This window comes from Harpia harpyja, chromosome 13, assembly GCF_026419915.1.
Source record: "Harpia harpyja isolate bHarHar1 chromosome 13, bHarHar1 primary haplotype, whole genome shotgun sequence".
NCBI lineage: Eukaryota > Metazoa > Chordata > Aves > Accipitriformes > Accipitridae > Harpia > Harpia harpyja.
The window spans coordinates 26,299,743-26,317,630 of NC_068952.1; the positions used below are offsets into that span (position 1 = coordinate 26,299,743).

General features: G+C 42.3%; 1 protein-coding gene across 1 annotated transcript in view; it reads left to right on the top strand.

Annotated features, from left to right (window-relative positions):
* The first annotated feature begins 14,594 nt into the window (after nucleotides 1-14,594).
* RMDN2 (regulator of microtubule dynamics 2) overlaps nucleotides 14,595-17,888 on the top strand; it is a 52,500-nt gene continuing 49,206 nt past the window's right edge. Inside the window, exons 1-2 of the mRNA XM_052805401.1 lie at nucleotides 14,595-14,687; nucleotides 15,235-15,701. Of these exons, the coding sequence (XP_052661361.1) occupies nucleotides 15,247-15,701 (455 nt within the window). The 5' untranslated portion in view covers nucleotides 14,595-14,687; nucleotides 15,235-15,246. The remainder of the gene's footprint in view (nucleotides 14,688-15,234; nucleotides 15,702-17,888) is intronic.

Here is a 17,888-nt window from a genome sequence, read left to right on the forward strand (position 1 = left end):
TTGGAAACAACCTTCAATGCTTCTGATAGTCACTAAAAGAATTACAAATACACAACAATTCCAGGCACTTTGAATCTGAAACACTCCACAATTTACAAAAATATTACTTCCTTCAATTCCAGGAAATCTGCCCTGCATTTTCCCATTGACCGACATGACTGACTTTCATGTACCAACCAACCCAGACTATTTTCTTGTGACACAGCAAGCAGGCAAACACAGAAACCTCTCTACTTTCTGTAGCAGAGATTGTAATCATCTACATATGTAAACTATGAAAACACAAATTAAATGACCTCCATTATACTTTGCTAGTTGTATGTTGGATCTTTTCCTGTGCTAAGCTCCTCTGTTTCCGTAGGACCACAGTTTCACACTAGTTGTGTATCTGCTTTAAAAGGCCACATAAACAGAGATACACTGGGGAGAAGAAGAGGGTACTGTTGCAGTTGATGGGATTTTGACCAAATCATCCACAGTGAAGAAACAATTGTGAGTGGTTATGATGAAACAGGATAAATTTGTGGTTTTAGATTTGTAGTACTAGTCTAAAAAACTTTTTCTAATTAAGACTGCTTCAAAAGGCAACTTATTCAAAGTCTTAATTTTGCAATATCTTACTCAAAACAAAAATTGAAAACCTAAATGTCTAAAGATGCACTTCTGATTTTCACGTATTTGTATCTAAATTCATGAGCACCCATCTGCTACTTGAGTATTAACTAAAATTACACCAATTTAAGGGTATTAGGACAAGACAATTATTTCTCAGGTTTTGCTTGGTTTTGGAAAATGGAACTTTTATAGTATTCTGGGGTATTTTTGCCACATATGCTATGTAAAGGATTGTGAGAAATATAACTTCAAGCACCATGCTTTTTTCAGTTCTAAAGCCGAGGGATCAAGCAGCCAGCCAAGAAACACCACAGAAGAATGTGTTGAGGGAATAGTAGTTTGGGTAGATGGTTTGGCATGTTTCTTTCTATTGCACCGTTAAATTCCGGAGGCCTGGGCTTGCCAGGACTCAGTGCAGCCTTCTGCATAAGTTACAGCCTGATGTGGCTCCCAGATTCACACACCAGAAACCAGCCAGCAATGCTGCAGAAAATGTAATTCTTTGAAAACCAGATGCAGCCTGCAGTGGTAGAGAGGCTGGTATTCATATGCTCACAGTATGTCCAGAAAATCCCACCCCATTGGCCTCTTGCCATTAGCATTTTAAGAAACCTTTCTGGAGTCTTCAGTAAATTATTATTTTTCTAAAAAAATACACCTATCATGGAGTTGCATAGGTTTTGTCACAAAAACACAGACCCTAAGAAGTTTTCATTTTCTTTTAAAATGCTTTAGAAGTTCTGTAGTAATTTGTTCAGGTTTTTGATTGCTTTCTGGCTTGATCCCTATTGAATTTTGTGAAATGCTTTCATAAAGGAAATAATTCATTAATGGTGGTAGCCCTTAGCACAGGTCTGGATGAGGAAGGGAAGTCTGAGTTCCCCGTTGCTGATGATGGCAGTACATAGGAAATCCTTGCCCAATCCTCCCACCCAATACTTGGCACGGGACATGGTTGGAGAGCAAAAGGTCAGAGCCTGGGGAAGCGCTATATCTAAGGTGATTATGATTTATTAGGGCTATACACAAACAAATCCTCCGCACTAATTAAGGAGACTGGCAGAGAAGGGAGTAAATTGCAGCTGAAAAGGAAGACAGGAAGGTGAGCCAATAAAGAGAGTCTCCCTGACCAGAAGCCTGCGGGTGCTGGTGTCAACACTACCCGTTTTCAGACCCATGGTGAACTGCAGGCCAAGTTAAAATCAGTGCTGCCCATTGAGTGCCATGGTCTCAACAGGACCCTGATTTCAGCTGTCATCTCTAGAGACTTTATTCAAGAGGAATAAACTTGAGCAAGAGAAAGACAGAGGAACAACAGGGAGATTCCTTAGAGCTCTTAAAAAGGTGGTCCAGGGAAGAAAACATAAACTACGTGGCTTGCAGATTGTCTCTGTCATGTACTGCTACAGGGGAGAACCAAGACTTTTCAAAAGAGAAAAAAAAGACCCTTTCTCAGACTCTTTCCTTCGACATCTAAGTTTTACTTGTCTTATGTTTGGAATGACAGAATCAGGTTTTTCCTACTTTGTCTGAGCCTCAAAACCCTTAGTGATGGAAAATTGTCTTGTTTAATCTTTTCACAGTGGCTTATTTGGTCTTTCATTTTACTGGTTCACTCCTGATTCTATAGATGCATCTGTAAAGCACACCCAAGGTAGAGCCGTCTTAAATTTTGTCTGCTGTTCTTGTTATTAGGAGCGTGATTTCAGTGATGAATGTTTATAACACAGCTTGAGGAATTTCATCCTCCCCTGGTAAACTGTGTAGGAGATTGCCTTAATGGACAAAGAAAAACTTCTGCTGGAAAAATGGACTGTTGCCAGAAGATTGCGCTTGCTTACAAAGAAGAAAAGACATGTTTAACCTTCTGGTATTGTGTACAGAAGACATATTTTAAAAAAATATTCACCTCTCTTCTCACAACCTAAAATGGAACCACTGAAAGATTAATTGTTTTTTACTATTTTATGGCAAATCACTTAGTTGTGACAAGTTTAATTCTGCCTCTTGACCAGATGTCTTACAAGGCTGTCCTGCCTTATTTTCTTCTACAAATATCTCTAACTGGGAAAATAAATTACAGATTTATTTACAGTGAAAAACTGAAGAGAACTAAAAGGTATGAAAAAAGAAAGCTATAATAGGCTTTATTCACAGGTGTAAGGATTCTGACTTGAAACAACAGATTAAAAGCTGCAGCACAGTTTTAACTTCCCTGGATAGTTTCCTTGAGCAAGACTTGGGACTTAAATTCAACAGGCCATGATGTTAGTTACATTTATGCTTGTACTGTTTGTTTAATCAGGGCCTGAATAAAGACTTCAGGATTTGAGCTGTTCTGAAGTCTGTGTGACATAGGGTGTTCGGAGATTAAGTTAAATTAACTGTAGAACAGTTTCTAACCTACACTGAAGAGAAGCAGAATCACCATGCGTTGCCTGGCTAATCTATTATGTTGCATTTATTGTAAAGGAAATAGACATGCTCAGATCTATATTGAAGAATGGGTACTAACAGGTAGAGCGCCTAAATATATTCATGCCAAATGGTTGTTGAGCATTTCACTGCCTGCTTAAAAACCGTAGATGCCTAGCAGTTATAAAGGAGAGTTTCAAACAGGACCTAAGCATTGCTGAGCTAGCAGCCAGGGTGTGCTAGTGCTGGCCAAGAACAGTAATTGAGAACTATGAATTGCCCTCTGTGTTTCCTCCCCTCACTCACTGGTCTAGGTTAAATGTCCATTAACTGTATCTCCATGGAAAATGTTATATGCCAAGAATGGAAAAGCACAGCAGCAATAGTCCCATGTAGCTGATGGAGTGATTAAAAGTCAATGGGTCCCTTCTGCTGTGGCATCTCAAAAAGGGAAGAGAGGATGCCTCTTTTTCTTTAGAGCACCTTATCCCTGCTGCTGCTGCTGGGTTAGAGAAGGATGGATGCTCTTTCTGCTGTTGGCATTGCCTGAGGTGCTCTGGAATAGGAGACCAACTGCTCTTTCCTTCATTGGAGCCCTGGAGAACCAGAATTTCTCTCCCACATTTCTGGAAAAGACTATTTATCCAAAGTGGGATTACAGTGGAAATGTGGGCTTGATCCTGGCCCCACCTCTCAGGTTCACAGGCTCCCTGACCCATGGTAGCTTCCCTGTTGAGCTGTCAAGAAGCCCAGAAAGCATGCAAACTGCTGATAGAGAAAGCCAAGTAAGCCTGCAGGGGAAGCAGGCAGCTTGGGATCCCACCTGGCTTCTGTCACAGCCAATGTGCTGCTCAGAAACCTGTCAATTACAGGGGTTTTTTTCTTCCCAATGGAGAAATTTTCTGTCAGAAATTTCCAGCCAGCTCTGCTCTATGTTGCTACTGCTGCTCCATATGAAGAAGCCAAAAGCCCAGAAGGCCTTGCACAGCGAAGGTGCAGGGCCCTGGGAGACCTGGCATTATGGCAGGTCTGCAGTGCTGGCTGCCACAACCCAACCACAAATACACTTCCAAAATGTCAGATATTCCCTCCAGAAATAAGTATGCGTATTCACTCTAGTGTGACCACCAAAACAGTGCATGTGCCTTGCCAGGGACTTTAAATAAAGGGTTTTATGCAACACTGGTCCTCTGATAAAAAGTTCTGTTTCTTATTAGAGTCCTAATCCTGGTCAATATTCTTTGAATTTAAGAGGAAAGTGAATTCTCCTGCTATTTTTTTCCACAAAGTATATGCTTTTTTTATTAAACACCCAGTTGTTTAATAACTTGCACTTGTTACCTTAGCTGACTGAAATGCATTTATAGCCAAGATGGACAACGGTGTCTGTCTGAAGTACACAGAACTACCAAAATTACTGGGTCCAAACCCACTACCACTGAAGCTGGGCTCTTAAAATGAATTGGGACATTGCTTCTGATGAGTGATATTGTTAAAGTGTTACTGTAACTTTGGTGGGTCAGCTTAAGCAACAAATCAATTATCACGTTATTTCTTTACATTGCAAGTCTCCATGTACTACTCTTTTCCATATATTAGAACATGAAACAATGAAAATATGAAGCTTGTGCTTAGTACATGTTTTTCACCTTCTAATGGTATTTAGATGTAGATATTACAAAGAAAATTAACTAGAATCTAAGTAGTAACTTGACTTTTTAAACTAAAGTGCCTATAATGATGCTGTTTTCCAGCTCAGTTTGAGCTAATTTTTATTATGCTTTACCATTAAACACTGATTATGGTCTTAGACCCATCACAAACAAAGACTGCCATTGCCTCAAAGAGATTAAAGTATATTAAAAAAAAATGCAGATAAGAAAAAATGCACTGAGAAACCCATGTTTATTTAGAAATACTGGTCAAGCTTCTTTGCTGCACCAGACTGCTGTTCAGTACAACTCTCTGGGAGAAGGCAGCCAAGATAAGCAGGGAAACTATCACAGCTTTGTGATTTTCTGCTCATCCTCCTGTTTCAGTTCAAAATAGATTGCAGGATATCTTGCCAAAGGTTGAAACTCAAGTCACCCTTTTTAAGACCAAAGAGACAATGATGATCACATGGGCTGGCCTCCCACGTAACGTAATTCAATATTTGTCTTCAATAATTTCTCTGACAAGGATGTCTTGCAATAGGCAGAGGTTGTTATACCCTAGGCACGTAAGAGCAAGACTCAGCAGTCTACAGCCTGCTGAAACAGACAGACAGGTACTGCTATCCAGCTTGAAGATCTGTTCCCCTTTGAAGGGGCCTTTCCCTCCACAGAAGTTGCAGGAAGCCTATACCTATGTATCCCGGTTACACACGTAAATTCAGGAGGAAGGAATCCAGGTCATGGTCACCTTTGTTGCAGAGACAAGCTCTCTTGGCATTTAAAATTTTACAGACTTTCTGCACCTTCCTTTATTTCTTGCTTCTTTGCTTTTACCTCCAGTTTTTACTTGTGATTATTCCACTTTTCTTCTGAGCATCTGCTGCTTCCATTTCTCTTTGGTTGGTTTTTGTTGTTGTTGTTGGTTTGTTTTTTTTTTTCCCTAAGACTCAAAGGACATAATGCTCTGAGCTGAATCTTTCTCATTAAGGGTCAGCTTACACAGAGCCACACCATGAGACTTAATCTCATTCAGATCTACGCTGGAAACAAGAATAACCACCACAAAGATCTCTGCTGCTGTCATCTAGTCCTGAGATATCTGCTACTGTCCCCCAATACAGGTCCAACATACCAGCAGTTAAGTGTTATCTTTCCTTTCTCCATTTGTATCTTGCACCCTTTCTACTACAAAAGTCCCAATTTGTGGTGCACCCTCAAGGCGCACTTCCATGAGGTGAGTCAAGTCAGTCACCATTTTCCTTCAGCTCTTGGCCATGTGCTCCTGCCTTTTTTCTCACATTAGGCTTTGCCTTGAGCTGATTAAACCCACCAATCTGGCAGAAAACTAACTCAACAAAAAAGTGGTTTTCGCCAAGTCAGTGAGTTGAGTGATCTCGTGAACACTGGATTCAGCGCAAGGGAGGGTGTAAAGCACCTGCTTTAGATGGCAGCAAGCTGTTGTCCAAGAAGCTTTGTTTCCCACTGACCATTCTTTCCTCCCTCATTGTTTTCCTTTTTCTGGACTTCAGACCATCTATCTTCTCTCCTTCCTCACCTCTTCTTAGATAAAACTTGTGAAAACCAAAGACTGACATGGCTGTTTGTTCATATCTCAGCCTCCTGAGGCCAAAATTTTAAAAGCCAGGCTCCTAGATTCACCCCCCGAAATGCACCCGAACAAGCGAGGAACACCGAGAAGCAGGTGTGTGCGTCGACTTTTCCTTCAGTATAAACAGGCTCGTTTCCAGGGACATCACCGGCCCTTCTTGCCCTCAGAAGAACGGAGCACCCCGCCACCGCGGCGCCCCCCGCGCACCGACGGTTTTATTAAGACGGCACCGCGCAGCGGGGCTGCTCGGGCCCGACTCGGCGGGAGCCGCGGGGAACCTCCAGGAAAGGGCCCGGGCCGCGGGGCTGCGCCTAGGCCGCGGGACACCGCCTGCCCCCTCCCCGCGGGCAGGCCCGCCGGGCTCCGTGAGGGAGGGCGACCGCTCCCGCCGCTCTCCCCCTTTCCCGTCCCGACAGCCGCTGGGCGGCGGCGCTCGCGCGCCACCCGGTGGGGCCGTTGCGGCGCGGCCACGTCCTCGCCCCCCGCCTCCTGCGAGGGGAGGCGTGAGGGGGATTTCTCACAGGTGACAATAAACCGTGTCGCTTCTGGGCGGCCTTGCGGCCGTGTCAGTGCCAGGAGGGTGAGTCCCTGCTCGGGCCCAGAGCGTTTCCGGGAGCCTGTTGTGTGGGGGGAGAGACTCGGGCACCCGGGAAACCATGGAGGCCCCCGTGCTCCTCCGGCCCTGGAAGCACATATGGTATGTATGGCACAATATATGGCCCAGAACTAGAAAGGGACCCGAGGGCCACCGGCTCCTGTCCCCTGCTGTCTCAGGGAGGTCTCACATGGGTCACACCCTTCTGAAAACCAGGCAGTGCGGCTGCATTTCACACTTCATTGCAAGGCTGTTTGCTAACCCAGCTCCTCTGATAGTTCTGGTTTCCAGACTGTGCCTGCCCATGGCTAGCGTGCACCAATTTGCTTTTGTGCCAAGTGTGTGCTTTAGCACGGGTACCCCTTCTCCCTGCCTCTCCCCCACAGCCCGTGGGTAGCAGCCTTGCCGCCCGTGCTTGTACAGCAGCCTTGCCCTTGATACCTGTGCTGTATCTCTGGTACCAGCACCCCTTGGCAGGAGGTGGCTGTTGCACATTTTGGTGGTGGCAGAGTTTGGGGTGAAGAGACAGTGGCAAATGGCAGGGTGCGGTGTGGTTGCGAGACAGATGTTGTCCCCAGGATGGTGTGTGGCCTTGGGGAAATCACGTGGACCTCAGACTACCCTGCAAAAAGTTTGATGTCAGGGATGGGGGGAACCAAGGCTGGTTATGGGGAAGCACTTGATTCATGTGTTGCCTTGGAGCCAACCAGTATCTGACTTGTGCTCTGGCCTTCCTAGCTTGGTGCTGCTCATCCCCGCCTTGCCCTCCAAACTCCCACTCGCAAACCTGCATCAGCAGTTCCAAACAGCATGGCCCAAAGGCATAATTGCATCATAACACTTAATACTGGCATGATGCTGGTTTTGATAAAAATATCAAGGAAGATTTAAATGTTATTGCCCAACATTAGTGTGCAGCCTAATACAAATGAATAGAGAGTAGCCTGACATCAGTTTTCCTATTCTGCACATTAACAATTTCCATTTGCACCCTCATTTGGGAGAACACTGCAGTAAGTTAAAAAATAAGCACATTTTTTAGCATACTTTCTGCATTTTTGAATCAGGATCTGATGCAAAGTAGTGAAATTGATACCTCATCTACATAATTTGCTGCCTCACGCACTGTTAGCTCTTCAGAGTAACTCCTGATGTGTATCAGACTTGTTCAGAGTGTCATGCTAGATTTTATGCTTACCTCAAACTTCTTGCTCAGTAGGACTTTCAGTTGTGTGAGGAATGCAGATCTATAGATCTATAGACTCCTTTAAAAGCATTTTTAACTTAAAAAATAGAAGTGCCAAAAAGGATTGTTTCGCATCTGGAAGATATACTGTATTTTGCCATTACACTACTTCTGGAAATTGCTTTCTTGCCTTTGAAATAACTGTAAGACCAAACCAACTTTTACAGCCCCATTCTATTTTAAAAGTGACAGACAGAATCCCACTGAAATGAAAACAACTTAATCAAATTGCTTTGACATTATTTTTAATTTTGCCAGCTCTGGGGCCACCTCTGTCATTTCTGTCTTTGACTTTTCTAGGTGTTTCACTTGCTTAAGTCCTGCTTTCCCAATCCAAGGCTATTGAGTAAAACACAAAATACCTCCTTTATGAACATGGATGATCTTGAAAAACTGCTTAGTAACTTGCTAAAGTGGATTATATCAGTATTCAATAGAAGTGTATCAAGTATTTTATGTGTCTGTTGACATACAAATCTGTATTTGCATGTGCATTTGAAAATTGGAAAACAAACCAAGAAAGCAGAAAAACATGTTTCAATTGTTGGTACAATTTCTTCTTAAGGCTGGAATCTTACTCTGTTCTCAGTATTTCAGTTCGAATATAAAAGCACATGCCAATGAAAATGCTTCTAAAACAACTACTCTGACCAAAAATCTGCCAGTTTAAGAGAAATAGTGTAGTGTTGCCTAAGATGCTTTACTAGCTGTTCCTTAGATTTGGATTTTCAAAACTACGTATTGAGTAACTGTGCAGTAATTTTAAATAGCGTCTATAAGAAGTGGCAATAGAAGAAACATTTTCACTGCTTTCACAGACAGCAGTACTGCTTATACTCCAGAATGTACTGGGAGGGATTTTGTTACTTCTGCTAGAATACAGTACAAAACTCTAGGCAGTCGAAGAACCCAAATGTCAATCTGGACCACACTGAATAGTGATTCCCCATATAACCTACTGGTTTAATCACACTAACACAGGTTGGGTGAAATATTTCTAAATTTAAAAAAAAAAAACCAACACCCAAAAACCACAATGAAAACATGCAAACATTAAAATGCCATCATTACCATTCTTGACAATTGATCTTAATACCCTCTTTTACAAGAGGGCTAACTTGGTGTTGAAGTTGCTGCAGCCTTTTTTCCCACAAGGTAGCAGCACTAGAACTATGAATGAGCAAGAAGCTTGTGAGCCCATCTCCCCCAAATTCAGAAAGGCTGTCTAGTTTATTTACTTTTTAGTCTTCAGGAATCTGCAGCTCAGAATCAGAGGAAAAGCTTCTTAAACACCAGGACTGGGTGCAAGCAACATTTAAAATAATAAAATCTACATTTACATTTCACTTTCACAGACCTGTCTCCTGCTGAAAAAGCACATCAGGAGACTTGAAACAATCTGCAAAACTAAAATGCTGTTTATATAAATATATTTGTGTGATTATATATGTGTGTGTGCATTGAATACAGTAGAAATCCTATCTTGTTATTGTATATAGCAAAAATCTTGTAACTGATCAGGAGTTTCTTTCTGATTCCCCTTAACTCTCCTGGTTTCACCACTTTTCCTCATGCTTTTTGCTGCATTTATCAGTTGTCATTGTTGAAAAATTATTCTACAATGAAGGAGGAACCCCTTTGCCAGCACACAGTAACTGCTGGGGCGAGATGACCTTCTGTGCTGCATTCACTCTGTCCTACCTGAATAATTGTGTAACCTACATCAAAACCTCCTAGTGTAAATATGTATGTATAGAGTAATTATTTGGGTTGGGTTAGGTGTGCACTTCTGAGGCAAATCTCCCAATTGTCCCAGCTTGGCAAGCTTTGCTTCACTCCGTGGACCAGGCTTGGGGCACAAGTTGCACTTTGGGAAGATCCATTGCAGAAGCACACCCAAGGCACTGCAGCCACAAATGGGCATGCAGCCCCTGCAATCAGACTGGAGCTAGTCAAAAGTTAACGCGGGGCACAGCATGGGTGTCATGGCCTCAGCACTCTTTTGCCTACAGATACACGCCTGTTGGTCCCCACTGCTTGCTAATGTACACATAGCCTTATTGGCCTAGATGGAAAGTTAAAATCAGAAAGGAAATTTTTGATAAGCTCACAAGTGCTAGTACGGAACAGGGGCAGAAATGATGGAAGAACACACCACATCACCTGAATGAAGGGGTTTTTTAACGTGAAATTGCAGACATCCTAAGGACATGTATTAGGCAATATTTACTGGAGGGACTGATCTGTGGAGTTCAGGAAGGGGCATTCTGCCATTTGCAGGTGGAAATGGTAAAACTCTTTAAAATACTTTAATATGCTCTGAAATAGCATATTGATAGGGAAGCTGAAAAAAAAAGTCACTTATTAAATAAAATACACTGGGTGATGTGGAATGCATGTGTGTACACACACACACACACATATTTATAAAGAGTTTGACTCTTTCTGAGTTTTGACTCCCAAGGGATATATACATATATATGTAAAATATACATTTATAAAAAACTACTCCTATGTTTTTTATGACTATTCATATATTTTTCCTCTTTGAAGTATACTCAGGCACTCCCAGGACCATTTCTCTTTGTGGAGAAATCAGGCAGCGCTGTGGAATTACATCTAATGTAGCCTTGAGTATTTATTCCTATTGTTGTCAACACAACATACATAAAGTCTTTTGGGCTGCCAACTCTCATGTCTTACATCAAGGAAATTGAATCGTGTACCGTGGCACAAAAAATTAACATAGCTTGCATAAATATATTTTTATAACGTCCTTGAGCTTCCTGGCGAGACAAACACAAAGAAGCAGGAACAGACTGTACATCTCTTTTTTTTTTTATATTTTTTAAATGCCATGGCATCAGTGACCATTTGTACTTAGCTAAAATTCCAGCACTGGATCCTATCAACACAATAAATAAACAAACAGATGGTTGTGTGTGCAGTTGAACTAATGAAGCCAGGTTTCCTATCAGGTCATATCTTGTAGTTCAATTCCCTCACATCTAATAAAACGTAAGCTCTGCTTTAGCTTTTCCTGTCCTTGCAAAATGATTTTCTCCTGTGTGGATTCTCAGTTGTGCAACAAGGGGTGAACAATCTTCCCCATAGTGGGAGGACTAATTCAGGGCTTTCTCCTCTAAAAGATCATCTAATTCAAAGAAACTTGTCAGAAGTTAACTTCTCTGGTGAATTTAACTGAGATTGGCCAAAGATTCAAAAATACTGGAGAGGATGCAGAGGTACAGTTATACTTGCACACACAGAGACATAAAGACAGCAGCAGTTACAGTAACTCATCTGCTCTGGGAATTACGCTAAGCAGTATATCTTTATTTGAAGAAAACAGGAAAGATCAGTGTGGTATTACCCATCTCCTTTTAACTCCAATTTATTAATTTTTCATTAAGGGCACTGGACAATTGTTCAGGGTAAGAGCAGCAGAGAATATTGACAAGTCTGACAGTGAATGCTTCCCTTCCCTTTGAGGTAATATATCATTTTGTTTATTTTTATAGCAAAAGATTCAGGAGAATTCAATACAACTTGACAGAACAGTAGGATTTCTGGCAGGCTGGTTGCAAGTCTGGTCAAAGGTATTTAAGCTTTCACAATATCTGGTGATTTATTAACAAGGTTTGATTTTACATTTACAAGACAACTGCTGAATTAATAAGTATGAAATGTTACTAACACATTCGAAGTTTCTGTATTCATTACAAGCAGCAGATTAATCTGTAGTTGAGGGGGCCTTTCAGAAAGAACAGCCTACCACAAATGAAAATTTACAGAAGAATTACAGCTAAAGAATTTTATGTCAATTGTAAAATAAAAATGCCTTCCATACCCAAACAAAAACACCAATAAATTAAGCTACATCTTGGCTGAAAACAGCATGCATCAGTTACTTACAATATAATGGTTGTCTCGTCCATTGAACACAATTGCTCAGTAATAAACTAGCTTTTCTAATATGACATAAAAATAGTGTCCAAGTTCAAATTTCCCAAAAGACCAGTTAAACTACATGGCCTGGTTTTACACAAATGGTGCTGTAAGAAGGCTGGTGCCCTATGCAAGTGTGTCAGTGTTGTAGCTCTGATGTGCTGAGCTCATCCGCAAACATCTGCCTGGGGCCAGGGGTGGAGGGAGACAAGATGTTCACAGGGTCTTACCAGCCCAGAACTGCTGACCTTAGTGAAACTTGTTGGAACTTCATTACCTTGACATCTTTCTTCTGTCAAAATTGGCAGAAAAATTGGCTGAAATTAAGCTACAGTTTTAGGAGCTACTGGGCGGAGAAAGTGTCATGGTATTGCCCGGCAGAAGGACAGCACACGGACAACCTGGGGACATATGCTTTGTCTTCTTAGGGAGTAAGGCTAAAAATACACTAAAATTACTAAAAATACACAGGGCTAACCATTTCATAACAGATGGTGGTCTGGACTTGCATGGTTTTTAGGACTTCAGGTACAAAGGTTCTTTTGAACTAGGAAAAAATCCCCATGCAGAAGAACAGCACTTTTCTAAAAATAGTTCCTTTCAGTTTTTTAGAACATATGTCAGATTTAGGCCATATATATTTGTGTCAAATCTAGGTAAATTCATGTTTAGTTCCCCAGCTTGGAAAGCTGTTGTGTTCTGGCAGGTTTCTACATGCATGCAGTAACTTCTGTGCTTCCATGCTGCTCTGCCTGGGTAAAATGGCCAGGTGAAAAGCAGGTGAAAAGCAAATAATGAGTTTGGGACCAGACAGGTGACCTGATTTTCACAGTTGCTATGCACCCAGGCAGCTGTAGACGGCAGTTCTTTTGGGCCATTATTTTTGAAAACAGGCCCACTCATCTAAGGCCTACAGCCTGAGACAGCCACTTTGGAAAATCTTTGAAAAAACTCAGTTAGGTTTTTGCATCCATAATATTTTTGAGCTTTGTGCTGTGTTTGCCGCCGATCAATTATCTTTTAAAAATCCTTTCCTGTTTTAATTGGCTTATAGAAAGATTTTTGGCAGATGGTATTGAAGAGAGAAAATAAAAATGAAGGTTCTCTAACAAATTTTTATTACCGTTCTTGAATATTTGAAACACCATCAGCACGGAGATTCATGTAGTCCTGTTCCATTTTAAAACACCGACGGATTATGTAACTTAAAAACAATTACTTACAGTGAAATTTTTTCTTTAAAATAATTTTATTTTAGTGAAGTTGAAATTACCCATAAAATTGAAGAGATTTCCATCCTTGGTTTAAGTATCTCAAATTACGAACATTTGAAGACATTATACTTTTATTGTAACTATGAAAACTGTAGAATACTGAAGTAGTATTCATTTTTCCATCTTAACAAATTTCTGTCTCTCAGGTTGTAATTTGGTCTCACGTAAGGCTAGTTTCATCCTCAGGTTCTTAATGGAGAATTAGTTAGCAGCTGTAGTTATTTTAAAGGAAGTCTTTGAAGATAAATAGACGTTAGACTGATTTACATTTGCTAATTTGCAGTAAGACTGAAAATTCTTGAGTTCTTGGTACCTGTTTAAGGTACTTTTTTTTTTTAACAGCACTTTTTTCACTTTTTAGAGGTAATTAGTATGTTTTTTAAGGACTACATTGTGTTCCTTTGTTTCTGAGTGATATGGCTGAGGAAAATTCCAACTGTTGAAGAGCAGTTTCTGTCATTGCACAGACACAGTGGTTTCCATAATGGTTTCCTTGAGCCCCCACACAGAAGAACATGAGTTTTATGCTTTTAAATTCTGGCAGGATGTTGTGTACGGCCACCCTCCAGAAGCCTTCGGGAAGACGAATGGGCACAGCAGGTTGTCTGTGATGAACCTTCTTCCGTTCAAGGCCAGAAACAGGAGGCAGATCCAGAAATAGCATCATAAAGGAGAAAGAAGGGTCTTGTGAGCGTCACCAGTAAAAGTGATGTCTCAGATGGGACGCAGGAGCAATACCTCCCACACCCTGTTAAACCCAAGTTCCTCCATGACTTTGGGCAATCTATAATGGACTTTTGTGAAATCAGCTTTGGGCCCTTAGATGGCTAAAATTGCAACGAGGCTTTTGTGCCAGGACCGCTCCTCGTCCTGGCAACTGGACGGGGGTTCTTCGTGATTTTGCAGCTTCAGGTCTCCACTAAAGCAGTGCAAATACTCGTATTCGAGCAACGTCTGAAGCAGGTGCAGCAGGCACCGCGCAGCGGGATTCCCGCAGCTGCGGCCCACCCGGACTCACAGCTGGAGGCCCCGGCCAGGCCGGGGGTCCGCCCGCTCTGGGGCCGCCAGGGCGACGCGACGCGACGCGACACGACCCGACCCGGCGCCCTCCGCCACAGGGCCGCGCCCGCCGCCCGGGCGGCCCGGCCGGCGGCTGCGGTGGAGGCCCGTCCCCCTCGATCCGGGTATCACCGCCCCGGGGCGGCCCCGCCGCCGCCCCCGCCCCCTGTGCCGCGGCGGGAGAGCTGCGGGGCCGCGCGGCGCCGCGCCGCGCCTGGGCCGGACTCGCTCCCACTCCCGCTGCCGCTCCTGCTCCTGAACCGGCCCGCCGGTACGTAACGGGGGCGGCGCCGGGCCTGCGGCGACCCTTGCCGGGGCAGCCGAGGCAGGGGCGGACTGCGAGACGGGCGGTCCCCCGCGGGGAGGTGACGGCGGGGCTCCGGCAGCCCTTCGGCGCCCCTTCGGCGCGGTGGGGCCGGGGCGGCGGCGAGACACCCTTCCGGGCGGCGCGGGCTGTGCCACGGCCTGACAGCTGGGTTTCCGCCGCTCTGCCGTTGCGGAAAATCCGATTATATGAGTTTCTGGCATTAAAACAAAAAAATCCCACGATGCGGAGAAGGTTAAAAGTGAAGGCTGCAGTCCTGCGCACGTGCTTCACCCCCCACCCGCCCCCAACTCACAACCGTCCTGGTTTTGCTGTCATAGCACATAGCCTTTTATTGCAGAATCTGCTAGAGTTGTATTGTAACTTTGTATCTGCAGCATGCGCCAGTTATTCTAGCCTTACACTTTTGTGACTTAAAAGCAAAGTAAGTCGTTTGAGTAGAGTAGGAAAAACATCTTTAACTCCGACTGTTATTGTTGTCTCTCAATTTTAGGAGAGTGCAGAAATGTCTCCCTTTGAAAATAAAGGGCTAATACTGGGCATAATGGCAGGGACTGCTGGAATAAGCCTGATGCTGCTTTGGTACCGTAAGATCCGAAAACCTGGTGTAGCTGTGCATATACCTGCATTCCTAGATGTAGGTACCAGGCTTAATTCTGTGGGCTTGCAAAATGAAGCTCCTAACGAGCAAGAAGCAGTAATGGTTTTACATGGAAGGCAACTGCAGATACTAGAAAAATTGAATGGCTTGCTAGTAAGTGTGGACGAACTGAAGAGAGAGGTGAAATTTCTGAAAGAAGCTATTCCCAAGCTTGAAGAGCTTGTTCGAAATGAGCTTCAAGGGAAGGGAGATGTTCAGAGAGTTAGCCCATCACACAGAGCAATGAAGCGGAGAAAAGCTGAGAGAGCTTCTGGTGCAACAGAAACGACCAGCTCTGAGGAGGCGGAAAGTGAAGGAGGGTGAGTCAATAATATTTTGTATATACTACAGTACACATGCAGTGCAAGTTACATCATTACCTATGTGAAACTTCATATTGTAATCAGGAGGCCCTTTAAAGTTTTATGTATATTTTATATTTCTCTACGTTCAGGGAAAAAAAACACCCAGAAATTTAGATTAGTAATTTTTATGTCAGAGGAAACTCTGGGTGACCATCTCTGAATCTGCACTATGGCTGAAGCTGGCTTAGTGCCAAGCATAATACAGATTTTTAAGGGTGCATTTGGTAACAGTCTGATGCAGTATTGCTACATAGCTATGCAATGAGAGCCAAAGTTCAGAGTAATGGTGTAAGTTTTAAAGTGCTTCTAGTAAGAAAGTAGTCTTGTGCCTCTGACAGTTTGTTCAAGCTGCACGAATGCTCCTGTGCTTTTCATGATAACTGTCTTCTATGGGCCTTAAAGATGAGTTATTACAGTGTTCTGCCTAAAGGTGTTACATGTTATGAAAGCTATGTCTGAATGCAACACATGTCCAAATGGCAGCATGTTTATGTATATTTGCTGTTGTATACACTTTCTGGTGGCTTAAAAAGTAATCATGAGGGATTTAGGGTACTGACTCTAGAAAGTTCCTAGTTTTGACCTCATCTTGTAGTCCCATTGTGGTTAACGGGATCTTTTATTTGCGTGAGTTGAGGAACACTCTGAAGGATCAGATGTACCTGGAGTCCAGGAGAGGGACTATATTTTTGTCTTTTCATATGTTACCTAATATACCCTCTAGTAGTAATGTAAAAATGGTGATGACACTACTCTCCCGTAATTGCAACTTTGTTTTGATATAATCAGATTAGGTACTCATATGCAATTTAATAAGGGTATGTTTATAGCAACTGAGTTTTTTGAACCATCTCCTCAGTGTCTTATACATACCTGTGTAGGCAGCGTTATGTCTGTAAATTGCCTAAAGTCACTTTTTTTCTTTAAAGATATATTAATTAACTGTAATATTCTGAAGACAGCAACATGCTGCATATAATAATTAATGGAATTCTATTTTTTAAGAGTTTCTCCAGATTTATTTTCAGTTCCTGTGGGCAGAATTTCTTGTTGTGTTACATCCCAGCCCACATGCTTCACAAGTCTTATATTTTGATACCATGTTTTGAGACCTGTCAGTTCTATTATGAACCAGTTCTTTATTTTAAGTATTCAGTATTGGCAGGGGTATTCAAAGACATTCCTCCTTCATATGGTGTAGAAACGTTTCAGTTCTATTAGTTTCTCAGATTGTTTTATCCATTAGTTTGTTTGCAGAGGCCTTTATGTTATGCATAAAATATTTGGAGTTGTAGGTAAGGCCAAAGGACCAGTTTATGAATAATCAGGTTCCAAACACAGTATAGGGGTTATTCCACACCTAGCATTTGAGAAGATCCCGTTTTCTGGTCAGCAGAGATGCGTTGCTGTTTGAGAACTAGCCAAGGAAACTTGTCTCTTCAGGTTCTATGTGATGAAGAAGCTGATGAGGTGATCCAATACAAGTGATTATAGTGTGCGAAAGCTTTGAATGTGTCCTTAAGAGAGGCCTCCTCTGACAAGTATTTATGTACAGTCAGAAGGAAGGAAGGAAGATAATTCAAGGTTACAGTGTTAGTCATTTGGGTATGTGCTTTTCCAATGCTATTTTTTAATCCCTTTTGAAAAGAGGTGATTTTTTCCTACTAACACCTTGTACTTGTGCTTGTTTTGCATATCTTCTCTAAATTTAAGATCATTTTATTTAAGTAATTTTCTTTTGTTTTTTTTTCTTCCTTTTGCAAATGAAAATAGGTTTTTAATCCTAATATGTGTACAGTTGCAATGTATATAGCTTTTTCTGAGGTCTTCTGTAACTTTAATGATAGTGGTGCATGTTCTGTGGGAGTTTGCCGTGAGAGACAACAATAACACACATTTTTTTTTTCCAGTTAATGTGCATCACCACTTCATGTGCTGTAGGTGTAATACCACGTGCATTGTTTTATACTGTTCTGTGGTGAATTGCGCACACAATAATGCATTCAGTTGCTAGCTTGTGCATTTGAGAAATAATTTTTCTTTTAGTAACAGGTTAAACATTTTTTCACTTTCTGTATTCTATCTGAAGTACATGCAGCAGGTTTCACTGCCTCAGCAGTATTTTCATGATCTAGAAGATAG